Here is a 15,290-nt window from a genome sequence, read left to right on the forward strand (position 1 = left end):
TCGCCCATGTTTCTTTTTTTAAATTTGGCACCCGGTACTACCAAAAAGCGCTTAACCACATATGAATGTCTTTTCATAAAAAATTGAACAACCAATCTTTCCTTTTTTTTAATATAAATGCAAGTTACGACTTAAATAATTAAAATAATCAGATTTCATTTTTATTGTTCTTAGTACAAACAGATTTTGAGAACAACTATTCTATTGAGAAAAAAAAAAAAAAAAAAAAAAAAAAAAAATTACCTGCATGGTTTGCACCATTGACTTTGTTGATCTAATCCGTACCGTGCTCGACACTTCTTCAAGTTATTGCCTTATTAAAAAAGAAATTACTGTTAGGCAAGTCTTGAATTAAATTCTTCTACGTTGAAAATAAAATACCAGGCACATTACTGGAATATAAACCAGACTTGAGTACACATACACATTTATTATGAAATTTAAATGTAGAAATATTTTAAATAGATTGAATATATATATATTAAATCAATTTGGGAGTAAAGAAAGATTTATTTTTCAAAGAAGAGTTAGTGACAGTACTAAGATGATTAAAAAAGAATAATGCCTGGGGGGGGGGGTGATAGTGTGGTAAATCAGTTTGTGAAGTTAGACATAAATTACTGAAAATTATGAATATGATTTTTGAAAGAGGAAGTACCTAGCGACTTTATGAAAATTGTAATTATACTCATTTATAAGAAAGATGATAAGAGAGAGTGAAGTAATAGAGACATTAACTCGGTTCTGCAGGAAGCAAATTACTTAGTATGATGATACTTTTCAGACTTAGAGATGTTGTAGATAAAATTTAAGAAAAGAACAGTGTGGTCTTGGGAAGGGCAGGATGCGTCGACTGAATTTTCATTTTTAGATTAATAATTGAAAACTGCCTGACTCATCCACTTTAGTCCTCAGTTTTTGATTATTCTTTATCATGGTTGCAGCTATTTTTGCAACCATGATAAACGAGCGTTCGATTCAGTCGATAAAAGAGTTTCGGTGAAAGTCCTATGTCTGTATGGTATGCCAAATAAATGTAGCTGGTTCTGTAATGAATCATGAGTTAAGCAGGGTTGCGTTCTGTCAACATTTATATGGATCATTTTGACTGACTTCGGCCTAAAGAACACGGCACAGGGTATCGGAGAGGAATGAATCAAATAAGAAGAAACATTTTTCTAGACTTAGATTTTACTGATGATTTTAAGTATTTTAAATGAAAATGTTAGCGAAATGAATGATTTCTTTGAGATTTTAAGAATTCAGGGTCCAAGAATAGGCTTTAAAATTACTGTTAAAAAGACTGAGTCGCTTGGACTAGGAATAGACGAGGGTGAAGAGGTGATGTTGGGTAATACGAGGATCTATCAAGTGGATAACTTCACAGACCTTGGTAATATCATTAGTAAAGATGCAGTGATAATGTTATAAGTAAAACAGCCAAGGCCCAGAGTTTTTTCATTGGTGAAAAGAGTTTTATAAGAATAGGAAGATAAGTATGCGAATAGGAAGACCACAGTGAATAAAATGGTAAAGAATGGGTCGGGAACGTGGAAGCTTCAGAAGACGAAGAAGTCTTTATTAGATTTATTCCAGAGGAAGTTTCTGTGGACTGTTTTGGGTACCCGTTTGACTGACCACATTTCAAACAGTAAGCTGCAGGAGAAATGTGGGTCTATCCCACTTTCTACGGCTGTAACGAGGTAAATGTTGAGACAGCTAGGACACATTTTGTGGATGCAGGATGGCAGATTGCCCAAGATCGTCCTTTTTGGCCATCCATTTAGGGCTAAACGAAAAAAAAGGTCGTCCCCGAAAGGGATGGGAACAGGTCGCAAGAAAGAATTTAAGGTAAATTAGAACTTCTTGGATGGGTGTAAAGAGAGAAGCTTTGAATAGATTGGGATACAGAAGCAGTGTACCCAGCTTTTTTAACCTCAGGGGACTTTTGTTAACAAAAGTAGATTTATTAACTTCTAATATAGTAATCAAGTAGATAGCGAAACCGACTGAATATAGAAATTTCAGTTCAGTTAGCTCAAGTTTAAAAATTTGATTTAGGCCCATACTTAAGTACAAAAAAAGACTTTCGGTTACTACCGGCAATGGCTCGCTTTTTACGCATCTAAATATTACAACCATGAACAGCCTTCACATCATCTTGAAGTATATATCCAGCATCAATAACATGAGTTTAATGCTTGATTCTTACCAAACGTAACTTTTGCAATCGCAGAGCGAATTTTACACTGAGTTATGAAAATGCTACCATCTTTGTAAATTTCACCACACGAATTTATCGATTGAAGTAGATTTTTTTCGAATTTTTCGCAGCGAAGTATTATCAGGTTGGAAAACATAAGACATAAATTAGGAAAATATGAAGAATCTTATTAATTGCAATCAATGTATGCAAAAACCAAAAACGTATGTCTCACTAAATGATAAAAACGTACTCGCGAAATTCGCACCACTCGCATGCGGCTTTTCATTGGGTTTATTCAGAGCCAGGCGCAACTAAGCAATGAACATCAAACACTGATTCGTCACTACCAGTCCCAAAGGTCGTATCTAACATTTTGAAAATTATGATTACCAAAAGCCGTTCGCTAAGCTGTTCTCAAGGGGAAAATTAGCAGGGCAATGTAGATCAAACAAATCAAATCATGTTCTAAACATACAGTGTCCTGCCAATCCTCTCTTTGAGAAAAGCTTAGCAAAGGTGTAGGCAATCATCTCGGAAATATGAAAAATGTCAGATACAACCTTTAAGTCTGATGGCAATGACTTTTCATTTGGTAAATTAGTAAATTTAACACTGTGCAATTAAAATAAACAGCATACAAAAAGCGAGCAAAGGAAAAATAAGCAAAATAATCCCAAACCAAACCAGTAAGATATAGGGTACGTTCAACTTGCAGTAAGCATAGCTTCCGAAAAATAAAATATGAAAATACAGTGAGTGAGGTGTATCTCGACTTAATCACCAATTTGCCTTTGTTCTATCTATGGGTTTCGTCTACATAGGTAAAAAAGTACATTTCTGAAGAAACCAGGCCCGAATGGACTAGGAGTGATTACTATAGTAGTTATTGGTTTTTGTTGAATTGAAATTCATTTTGTTGAATGAAATTCATTTTGTTGAATGAAATTCATTTTGTGAACTGAAATTCATTTTATCTTTGTTGCTATTCAAAAAATAGATTTCCTAGTTGAATCAATCAAATTTATTTATAATGGCTAAGAAACTGGAGTGTAGAACATTTCTCTAAGTTTTTCTCACGTATTCTGGAATTTTTTTCAAGACTTGTTACTCAAATACCCCCTCCAAAAATATATCAGGGTGCAATTCAAACTTATTTCAAAGATCAAATTAATATCAGAACAAAAAAAAAGGTTTATTGGAAAACTAAAAGAGTGGGATTCAGATTCGTGAGGCCTATGCATCTGTCCATCCAAGATTTCACAGCCCCTCTCCCACCAAATATTCAAATTTTTAAAATACACCCGTTAGCCATTTGGAAAACAGCCCCTCTTCCTCCCCCTTAGATTTAAAGATATGGCAAGAAACTCGGGAAGAGTGCTGCCTTATATGACATACAACAATCTGAGATCTTAATAAAAGCTTAACAACCCCCCCCCTCTTATTTTTGTTCAATATACACAGGACCGCGACGATAGTTGAACATCCGACACCTATTTGGTGACTAATGGGTTGGGTCAAAGTAAACTTAGTGTACTGTGACCTTAATCTATTAGTCCCCAAATAGCTATAAGATGCTTAAGCCTCGTGTCGTGGTCTTAAAGTTTAAGTAGTGAAAATGATTAATACTTTAACATAACAGAAATCTGTTGCAGGTAATATGGATTTTGAGCTTTCTCTTTTCTTTTGTTGTTGTTTGTTTTTTTTTGTCTTCCAATTTAAGTAATTTTCTTCTTTTTGACACAATATTAACGATAGAACAAAAGGCAATTAAATTAGCTCCTTTCATGCTCCGTTTTGGTACCCACAATCTTACTGATTTTTATTACTGATTCTGCGCTTCTAGCTGATTACTGCACAAACTTTACTGATTCAAATTTAATTGATTTTTAATCTGGAACAAAAACGGTGACGATACTACAATCCCACAAAATGACGTTACTGCAATCCTGCGGGACGACGTCCACGACAATCCCGCAAAAATGACGTTAAATGTCAAGGAATTTATGATTGGATATAAAAGATCAGTCAATACTCAGTGTTTACTTCTTGGTCTATTCTGGTAGTGCTTAATACAAGAAAATAAGTACTTTGGCGTTATCCGCCACCGAAAATACGATTTCTTTTATTTAGGATTGGGCCACGTTTCCATTTGGCAAGTCTCCATTTGGATAAAGTGGAAAGTAGATCAACCAATGAAACTGCAATAAAGCCATCTCCTGCATTTTCGTAAGTTGATTTAACTTCCAGTTCGCCCGGAAAACGCCCAAAGGAAACGTAAATTTTTACGCAAGAATTGGTAGATAATTTTTCTGTAAAAATCCTTATACAAGACCGAAAAAAATTGATAAGAGCCACTGGCAGTGTACTTTTGACAAAAAACAAAATCTTTTTTCTGTTTGAAACAGTTTTTGGCTGACTTTTTTTTTCTGCGATTTTTTTCTACGAAAAGTCAAGAGAATTATTATTAGACTACATAAAGAAGCCAATACTTTGAAGTCGAATAACCCGTCGTTTATAAAGCCTTAAATTTTCGCCAAAAAACTAAATTTGTTGCAGTTGAGTTTAAAGCACCGTGCAGCTAAAATAAAGGAGGAGACTCTTGGAAGCATTCGCAGTAAAAAGGCTAACAAGCCAAAAATTTTTATTGGAAAAGAAAAAAAAATCAAGTTTTAAATTGTATTTTAAGATCCAAGGACATCAAAATAAAAGCATTTTTGTCCTTCAAAACCCATCTCAGGTCTTTTCATAAATGAAAACTAGGATATTTTTTTTAGGATTGTTCTTTTGTCTGTTCCAAAATTATGTTGTTCCGAAGTTGTTTGGGCAATACAATATTTTCGTCAGTGTTGCCACGCATAATCGTGAAAATAAATAAATAACTATTTAATTTTGATTTAGGTTCTGATCAGATTTATTCAAATTTAACATTGTTTTTCACTAATTAACAATCTATATTACAAGGATTACAAATTACAAGGATTAACAATCCATTTATTCCCAAAAACAATTGGAATTTGAAATTGGAAAATTGGAATTTGAAATTACAGCGAGAAGCTAAAAAGCTGAGCCGTAACTATTCATACACAAAAACAGCTCGGGTAATATTGACGACGGACCATAGAAAGGACTCAAAATGGTTTTTAAGACGAGATATACCTCCTGCGTTATCAGACGGCTTCTCACGCCGCCGCTTCCTTTTCTTTCCCTGTGCGTAATTGTCCCGCGCCGTCCAGCCGGGGTGCATTTGCATATGGATCTGCCTCTCTCTACGCGCCATCTCATAATATTTAGCTTGTTCTTCTCTTCCCAAGGCGTGCCACTGAGCAAAAAAGTTTAGTAGCGGTTAGTATTCAGCAAAATCAAAATACTTATGTACGCCACCAAGACATGTGATTCCAAAACTCTAGTTAATTTCGGTTTTATATAGTTGAAATTTAAGAACTTTTTTTTATTTTAGGCCTCAGAATTACGATGAGGGGTCAGCTGCTCGAGTTGGTTATGATTATCATAGGCAGCGCGATTGCGCGATGAACGATGTTGGCGCAATGATTTTTTTTTTTTTTTCAGGGAACTTCGTATCGAAGGAGTTGAAGTACTCCTTCGTAGGCCTTTTCGAAAAATATAAATGTTTTTACTTTTATAACTTTAATAAATCAAATAATATTAACATTGCGATTACTAAATATCAGTATATGTATACTAAATGACAATGCACATTCATCTGTATTTTTTTCAATGAAGTACAAATTATGTTCTGGCCTTGGGAAGGCATAGGGGTTTTGAGCCCTACTCATGTTAATTTCTGCTTGTTTTGAGTTTGACTCGGTTATTTATTCTAATTTCTGTTCGTTGTGGGTTTCATTTATTTATCGATACTGATTTGTGGTAGTTTCACGCTTGGTAGATTATTTTATTTTTGCTCCTTTTTGGTTTAATGGAGTTCTGTACTTTTATTTGAAAAAATAATTTTGTGGAAAGTTTTTTTTATTAATTTTCAATAAAAGACAAAGAATTGCTTCCGTAGTTTTTTTTTTTTTTAAAGCAATGTTAATGGCATTACCAAACTACTGAGGAGATAAAGCTAGTTTAGATAAAAACTTATGCAACCATTTTTTTTTTTTGAAAAAGTTTTTTTTTTCTTCAAAGCAATAGTCATGACCGTTCAAAGAATTAGGGATATGATTCTATCTTCCACTTTAACGAAGTCCTCCCCTCCTTTAAACCCATATACTCCTTTTTTTTAGGAGAATTTGTCTTTTTTGACTGACTGTAAATTAATCAGTTTTTTTTGACGAATTTAGAAGTTTTTGCTGTTATGTTTCGTTTTGACTGGCCTCTTTGAGTTTTCATTTTGAGGCTGTGTACATTTTTTGAACTTTTAGCTATTTGTTTCACAGTTAATTTATACTGATTTGCGCCAGTATTGACAAATTTTAGACTTTGATATTCAAAACAAATCAGTCTGATAAATAAAAGGTTGTCCTGGTAAATATTTATCTATTAGAATACACTACTGACATCCAGAGCTGCACACTCGGCGCTGCACGAATGGTGTTAAATTTCTTCATATACTTTTTAACTGTTTTACCGTTTTTCTAACTATTATTATCAGGTTATTAGGCCGACTGAAGGAGAGCGAGCAAATATTGTAGTGTTTATACGTGCGAAGAGGACTGTTCTAATCATGCTATTCCTAATAATCATATATTTGTATATTATATGTTTATGACCATTTAAGTAGATATCATATTTTTGCAATTACAAATTAGCTTTAAGAATGGAAAAAAAAAAATCCTATTTGAAAGCGAACCTTAGTCTCATTCTGTACCGCCTTGAATAGTTTCTAATGACCCCCAATCAGTAAAATTATAAATTGCTAATGACTATTTACATTATACAACTCTTCATTAGTCTATGTATTATTTTTGAATTGATTCTAGTTGTAGAAAAATATCTAAGCAATTTAGCTAAAGGTCCAAGCCCAAGCTGAGATATTTCTCTTCATATTTGTCTTTTCCCAAATTGCTTCTCGTTCCTCCCTTAAAACTATCCATTCACATTCTGATACAAAATAAAACCTGGAGACCACTCAGATTTTATTGGTACCTCAATGTTTTCCCTAAGCCTTCTTTTCTGGCCACACCACATCCAACATTTGAGTTAGACACAGGCTGTGCAAATCTTTTTGAATACCCATGTTCAGGTTTTTGAATACCCGTGTTCAGCTGTAACGAAATCTTTTTGAATGCCCGTGTTCAGCTTTTTGAATGCCCGTGTTCAGCTTTTTCAATACCCGTGTTCAGCTGTAACAAAATCTTTTTGAATGCCCGTGTTCAGCTTTTTCAATACCCGTGTTCAGCTGTAACGAAATCTTTTTGAATGCCCGTGTTCAGATTTTTCAATACCCGTGTTCAGCTGTAACGAAATCTTTTGAATACCCGTGTTCAGCTGTAACGAAGTCTTTTCAATACCCGTGTTCAGCTGTAACGAAATCTTTTTGAATGCCCGTGTTCAGCTTTTTCAATACCCGTGTTCAGCTGTAACGAAATCTTTTTGAATGCCCGTGTTCAGCTTTTTCAATACCCGTGTTCAGCTGTAACGAAATCTTTTTGAATATGTGTTCAAGTTTTTCGGAACCTGTCTTCAACCAATTGCACGTTCTAATTTTGAAGAATCTATGTCCAACAGGCTTGTAACCCGCAGATGAAAATGCTTTAAAGTTTTGATGGGCTGAACACGGAGGACCTGAAAACAATTTTTTCTCGAACCCACTTAAAATATGCTTCAAATGCGGGGTCTAAAAACAGGAATCTAGATAAGTCGAATTTCACTCACGGCTACATGTTCCCACTTGCAATCCAAATAATTTGTTCTTTTCTGAAGTGCTGTATTATTAACCTATTTCCATCCATTTCTCAAACCATTTGATCTTTTTTAAATGCTATATAACTTATGATCATGTTGGTTAAAATGAGAGAAAATAATTAATTAACTTGGATAGAAATGCTATTCATTTAATGAGAAAAATAAGTAGGTTTTATATGTCATTAAGAGAAATCTTTGAAGGAGTAATTGGAATTTTCAAACTGACAATAGACAATATTTCTAACCTTTGCAGCACCGAATTTCTGAGTTTTGGAATCACTAGTCATGAATGTGGAATCACTAGAACAAGAATTGCATGCCAACCAGCTTCACAAAACATTACATTTTCGTTAAACACGAAGCACAAGTTCCTTATTCATCAGTTTAATATTGTTTATGGACATCAAAGAGAATCATAAAAAGGGATGATTAGCCTTTTAAAAACAACACAAGTTTATATTGCTGAGTTGAATGGTGTAATGAGTACAGTACGTGGAAGGGGAGGGCAACTACCCCTCTCCCTTTGCTTTAAAATATTAGCAAGTTCTTAACGCCATTCTGCCCTCCCTACCGAATATCGCAACTTCCATTAGCTTCGCCAAAAAAGATGTATCCCGTCTTAATCATCAGCAACAAGAAGAACAATAGCGAGATCTTTCCGTAAGACACTGGAATTCTATATTTCAATGAATATTTCGATCCTATGTCTAAGGGCTGTCCTCAGCGAAACATAACTATATGAAAGAAAAGAGACTTAGAATAACATACAACCATTAAAACTTAAATGAAAATTTTTAAAACAGTCCCGGCATCCTTACTTCAGCGAATATATTTATGTTTACATATATTTATGTTTTGCTGAGGACGGCCTTTGGACATGGGGTCGAAATATTCATTCAAATATAGAATTTCACTATTGCGAAAAGATCTCACTATTGTTCTTCCTGTTGTTGATGTTTATGATGGAAAGGCAGTGTGATATTCGTCACTTTTAATGTATCCCGTTTTGTGACATATATAAGAAAGAGGACTTAAATGGGCCAAGGTCAATTTGTATTCAAAGGGTACTTTTTATCGAGTCATAGACAAGAGAAGGAGAAAAAAAAAATGTTCCGTCTACAAAATCTAAACATGTACCATCATAGTTCAAGGTGAAAAAAAAACAGTTATCTAAATAGAGAAGATATATAAGTTAAAGCAAATAAATTTTTAACATCAATTTGTAAAATATTTATGACTAGAAAATAACTCAACCTGAGTGACGTATGATTCATAAAATGACATCATTCATAATTTAGCTATTCATAAAACGACGAATGTCGTCTATCAGTAAAATAAAAGCGGCCTTCTAATGACGATAAAGGTATTTAAATTTTGATAATCACAAATTATTAACCTATTAGTACAACAGGGGGGGGGGGGGGATTTTCACTGAGATTGGTCGCTAACACCCCCGTCCATTAATTTTTTTTTACAGACAAAAGACATGATTCTCGTCCTTTGATCCTCCTATCAGGAAAAACTCTCCAAATCGCATTTCCCCCATTCAAGAGGTGAAAATTGTATGCACATATTTTCAAATATTAGAACTTACGAATAAGGAACAACAAACAAATAAAACATTTTTTTGTGATTACATTAAAACAAACGTGAAGCTGGATGACTTGATCCCAAAATGTTTCGAAAATGTACACTCAAAGTTCCCAAAATGCAACTAACTTATTTCAAGCTACATCTAGTTAAAAAAGACTATATCAACTGTGATTGGTTAGTATGCACTGGCGTTTTGTAAATAAGAAGCAGGCATTAGCTGACTCATAAACTACCTCCTTCCGCTGTTTTGTCCCTTTTTCTTTTTTTCTTTCGACTCGTGCTGTTGTGAGAATCTCGCAGGGACCATGAAGGATAAAGCTGCATATGTAACTGTCGCTGTTGTCTGGCCATTTCGTAATATCGAGCCTGTTCCTCACGAGTAAGAGTGTGCCACTTAAAATAAAATACATCATAACACCTTTTCTTTATGATAAAATGATGACATTAGAAGCAAAATTACCGATCTATCCTATCCTATCCTATTCTTCTCTCTCTCTCTCTCTCTCTCTCTCTCTCTCTCTCTCTCTCTCTCTCTCTCTCTCTCTCTCTCTCTCTCTCTCTCTCTCTCTCTCTCTCTCTCTCTCTCTCTCTCTCTCTCTCTCTCTCTCTCTCTTTCTCTTTTACATTTTCAACCATCTCAAAATTATAGATTTACAACAACGTTATTGAAGAGGCTATCACATCCGATAGCACTTTCTACCAAAAGACTCAAAATGCGTTTAGACTTCAGATGCTCCGGATATATTATAAATTTAAGCACAATCGGATCGGAATTGTTGAAGCTTTCGCTCATTCGAGGCTTCCCTCCTTTAAAATTGAAGCAAAGTTAAGAGTGAGCTTTAGTTTTAGTCTGGGTCAATGATGATCATGATGCTTCACCACACATAGCTAGCAGCAATTCAAAAACGGTTATGTTACCTTCTTTGTCAAACTAATATTTATATCCTCGATCTCATCACTCTTGATCAATTGATCCAGTTGCGTATGAAGTCTTAAGTTAGGTTCAACCAGATTTCCTATTATCGATGAAAAGGATGTCTTCATGTGTGTGAAAATTCCTTTTGCTTCTGTTCAAGACCATAGTTGAAAAATTCTCCCCAAAAAAAAATGTTGTTAAATAAAGGAAAGCTTACTGTTGAACACTGTACTTTCAAATATACAACACCAAAAGAACGTATTATTGGTACCCTTTTTAAAATTGGTTTTAAAAGTATTTTTCTTTTTTTTTAAAGATTTTGGAAAAGTTCGCATATTCTAGCAAAACTTCACATAGCAACGTAAATAACAAGACGGAAATAACAAGACAAAGTTTCATTTTATAATTTGAATAAGAAGTGTCCTAAAATCTAAGAAAATTTTGACTTCAGGGGGGGGGGGACATGGGCGCCGATTAATTAATTATATTAATAATCAGCGGACTTAATTATAATTACAACTGGACTATATCCATAATTTTTTAAATTAGGTAATTAGAGAACAGTTCATTTTCCACGCATTTTTTTATTTACTAAAACATTGGGGTTTCATATGGAGAGCTTACAGCAGTCAATTTTTTTATTTATTTCTTGCGCATTACTCTGAATTACTAAAATAAATAATAAGATAAGTTACGAATATTACAGATAAAAAGAACGAAAAGATATTGTAATTTCCTTTATGCAAAGTAGGCTATCAGCTACAATAATCTGAATTCCAGCGATTGAATGAGCAAGGACATCAAAATCAAAACATTTTTGTCCCTCGACCCATCTTAGGTTTATTCATATCTGACTAATGCAATTTTCTAAGCTTTTCTGTTGTTTGTTTCAAAATTTTGAAAATTTTTATTGCAGCGATCCAGAGGGGGGGGGGGATGGGGATTTTTAACCCCCCCCCCCCTGAAATGTCTGTCTAACTCGTAAAAATGTAACAAAAACGGACATAAACAAATTGTGTATGCGTTTTTTTAGTTTTTTTGTGTAACCCCCCCCCCAAAAAAAAAACAAATTTTTTTTTAGTAAACCCCCTCCGAAAAAAATCTTGGGTACGGCCTTGGCGTCATATTTAATGACACGTTCAATCGTGAAAATAAATAAGCAAAACAAATCAGTTAAATTCGGCAACTAGTTAGGCAATTTGGCATTTAGTTTAAATTTAAATTTCGTCCTTTAAAATTCAAACAATAGCAATCTAGAGGCAACTAAACCTTCAAAGGATAACTAAATCTTCAACTTCTTGTGTTGCATGTTTTTATCTTATTTTTCGCCAATTTTTCACTCATATTTCTTTCTTTTATTTTTTAATTTGGTGCTGGCTACTTCCAAAACCTGTACAACTTGCACATGAAGGTCTTTTTCATTAAAAACTGAATTTATGTCATTTTCCACTTAACCAAGTCGAAATTTTTATTGTTCTTAGTACCCTAAGGATAGCTCAGGGTTGCCACATGTAGCACGAAAGTGCTATTTTAGCATTATTTTATAATGTGTAGCAGTTATCACGTGCTCGGGTTAGCTAAAATAACGCTAACATAGCACAGAAGTGCTACTTTAGCACTATTACATTCAATTTTGACTCTAGCACCAAAAATCGCTGTGTAACATGCAAATTTGGGCAACTGCAGTACTTTAGGAACTGACCGTGATGGCAACCATGAGCTCAATGAGTCTATAGCCTTTTGAACAAATAATGAGATTCGTTTATAGGGTATGTATTTACAGGTATTATATCAAAGGACGCACGAAGGGGTGATATTCCACGTTCTACACATCGGCTGCATTAATTCAAAAGGTGGTTTGTTTTGGTTCAAAGTTCATTTTTGAAATTTGGTTCACCTTTAATCAAATAAATGTTATGGCTCAAATCGAAAACTTTTTTGAGAATTCCTAAAAAAAACCTATCCCAAGAGCGTAGCTTCCTCAAGATACCCTTACTGGATCAAGTTGCCTACAGTAGTCTCAAAGGTGGTATTAGTGTGGAGTCGGAAAGTTGCTTTTCCATCCCAGCCTCTTAGAAAAATAAACTTACATAGGATGCTCCAATCCGTTATCTTCTATGTTATTCGGTTCCTAAGATATTTTTAAGTTTTTACAGAAAACCAAATTGAGCAAACCGGCTGCAGTATAACTGTCCTTCAGAGTTGCTAAAAAATTTCCGTTTTGAAATTTGGTTCATATTTGGTCAAATAAATATTTTGGCTAAAATTAAAAACTGTCCTTCAGAGTTGCTAAAAAACATTATTCCGAAGATATAGCTTCCTGAAGATACCCAAACGAAAAAAAATCGACTGTGGTAATCCAAAACGGTGGTTTTTGGGTTGTATCGGAAGAGCAGGGTTACCAGCATACCTTGAACGAAACCCATTTCGGCAAATTGACCGCAATAGTTCAAAAGATATTTTTTTAAAAGTTGTTTCTAAACACTTTTCATAATCCTGTAAGGGATAGGAGCCCCCTCCCCCTAGATGGGTCAGAAGCATCCTGGGACAACATCATCACAATAGTTCATTTTTTTTTCGATTTCTATCATAATCTTCTGTCAAAACAGCTTTATTTTACAAAATTCAAAAATGAGCCAAAATCTAGCGGACGTATAGAGAAAGAGGGACTTACTCTTCTTCCAAGTATTTGATTAATGGCAGCACTTTCTTTTAAGGTACATTCAGCAACTACTTTTGCTCTCATCTCTTTCATATAGAGCATGAAAGCGTTCAAAGGTTTCTTGATATGCGGCTTCTTCTTCTCTAAAATAAAAGAAGAAATATTCGTAACTTATTATTTAGAAAGTCAAACGTTATATAATAATGTCTACGCTTCATAGTTAACTCTGACTTACTTTCGACGATTCTAAAAGTAACTCGAGAATCGTGAGCTGCAAACTCTTGAAACGATAAAAGTTACACAACCCCAGTCCGTATCATCCCCTGCGTACGTCTCTGGCCACCACTACCTCCCCCCCTCATATACCTGTAAGTAATTTATGGTTTAAAGGTAAGGACAATGATGTGATTCTTTACTAATATTCTCATTTTTAGTTTGTTATTCTTGCATTAAGGTGTACACCTATCATAAATTCAGATAAAGTAATTACTTTTTGTTTTTTACAATTACCGCTACTGGCGAGTAGTGTTGATCATATTTAGGGCCAAATCTTTGTTTTGCGCAGATGAAAATAAAAGTAACGGCAAAAGTGACGAAAACGTTAGTGAGACTGACAAGACAAATAAATACCAGCAGCGCCATCTATGTTTTTTTTGTCAGTGTAGTGATTATAGTTTCAATTGTATGTTGGTTTCACTTAACGTATTTCTTTTCTTCCTCATTATACTCCATTGTTCCGCCGCTTATTGTTTCGTTTTTAAGTAGGTAATTAATAAGTAGGCTATCTTATCTTAAGGTTTATGTCCCCTTAGAACATATAAGTTTGCGTAATGCCGATAGCAGTAGCCTCTACCAAAGGACAAGATAATCATAACATTTGATTCGCTAGTTTCAGATCTATCCATTAATTAAACAAAAATTATGGTAGTACTTAGACTTTTCGGATAAAAAAAATCTTAACTGCTTAGAAAACTGAAAATCCTCCTTTCTACAACGATTTTTAACCAATTTTCAACATATTTTTTACTCTAAAAAAAAAATGAAAAACAAATCTCCCAAGAAAGATTCCAGGGGATGGATAAAGCTGAATTTATGAAACAATGGAAAAACTGCCGTCTTTTATTGAATAATTAAGGCCAATGGGCGAGTAATGGTTTTAGGCCTCAGACTGGGGAGGGGGAGGGGCAAGGTATACAAAAATGATAATTGCGACAATTTTTTAGTGAATTAAGTACCTTGATAAGAGTTTAAAAATATACAATAAACATAATTTGATGTCAGATGTCAGTAAAACAGGTATACTTGCACAGGGAATATAACTTTAACATGCACAGGGTTTTGACAGAACGCAGAGCAACAAATGTTACATTAAAATATTTTGCACACAAATATTTCTATGCGCAGCTGTAAGAACTTATTACTGACAGTTGATGAAGACGGCCAACAGAAAGAAACTCCTGCCGCTTAAATTTCAGCATGAGGTTCAGAAGTTTTTTTTTTTTTTTTTTTTTTTTTTTTTTTTTTTTTTTTTTTTTTTGGTACTCTTGTATTCTTCAGAACACACTCGAGAAGTGAAGTTAGTCATAATGCACTATACCAAAATAAGATAAAAATATTATACTTTAGTTTATATTAAATAAAAAAACACAATTTCTTTCAACTGAAAGTAAGGAGATACATTAAAACTTAAAACGAACAGAAATTATTCCGTAAATGAAAGGGGCTGTCCCCTCCTCAACGCCTCACTCTTTACGCTAAAGTTTTTTATTGTTTTAAAAAATAGCGTTGTGAGAAAGAGTCTAATTTTAGCGTAAAGAGCGAGGCGTTGAGGAGGGGACAGCCCCTTTCATATACGGAATAATTTCTGTTCGTTTTTATGTTTTAATGTCGGTCCTTACTTTCAATTAAAAAAAATAGTTTTTTTTATTTAATTTTTGAACGTTTTTGAATTAATGGAGGTTTTGATTTTGGCTCACCGCACATGAATAATTAAAAAAAAAATGCATATTAATGTTACTTTTATTTGGTTAAATGGCTTTCTCGAAAGT

General features: G+C 34.1%; 1 protein-coding gene across 4 annotated transcripts in view; it reads right to left on the reverse strand.

Annotated features, from left to right (window-relative positions):
• The window catches only part of LOC148952631 (protein pangolin, isoforms A/H/I/S-like), a 155,284-nt gene that overhangs the window by 16,604 nt on the left and 123,390 nt on the right, over window positions 1-15,290 (reverse strand). For 2 of the 4 annotated variants that reach the window (XM_089089989.1, XM_089089987.1), the window contains 3 exons: window positions 13,255-13,385; window positions 5,363-5,525; window positions 244-313 (listed from right to left, as the gene is read on the reverse strand). In XM_089089989.1, coding sequence (XP_088946115.1) covers window positions 244-313; window positions 5,363-5,525; window positions 13,255-13,385 — 364 coding nt within the window. Of the gene's footprint in view, window positions 1-239; window positions 314-5,362; window positions 5,526-9,897; window positions 10,058-13,254; window positions 13,386-15,290 lie in introns of those variants that run through there. The other 2 variants (XM_089089988.1, XM_089089990.1) reach the window with 2 other exon arrangements.

This window comes from Artemia sp. Qi Xiang Cuo, chromosome 5 (assembly GCF_049724085.1).
Source record: "Artemia sp. Qi Xiang Cuo chromosome 5, ASM4972408v1, whole genome shotgun sequence".
Lineage (NCBI taxonomy): Eukaryota > Metazoa > Arthropoda > Branchiopoda > Anostraca > Artemiidae > Artemia > Artemia sp. Qi Xiang Cuo.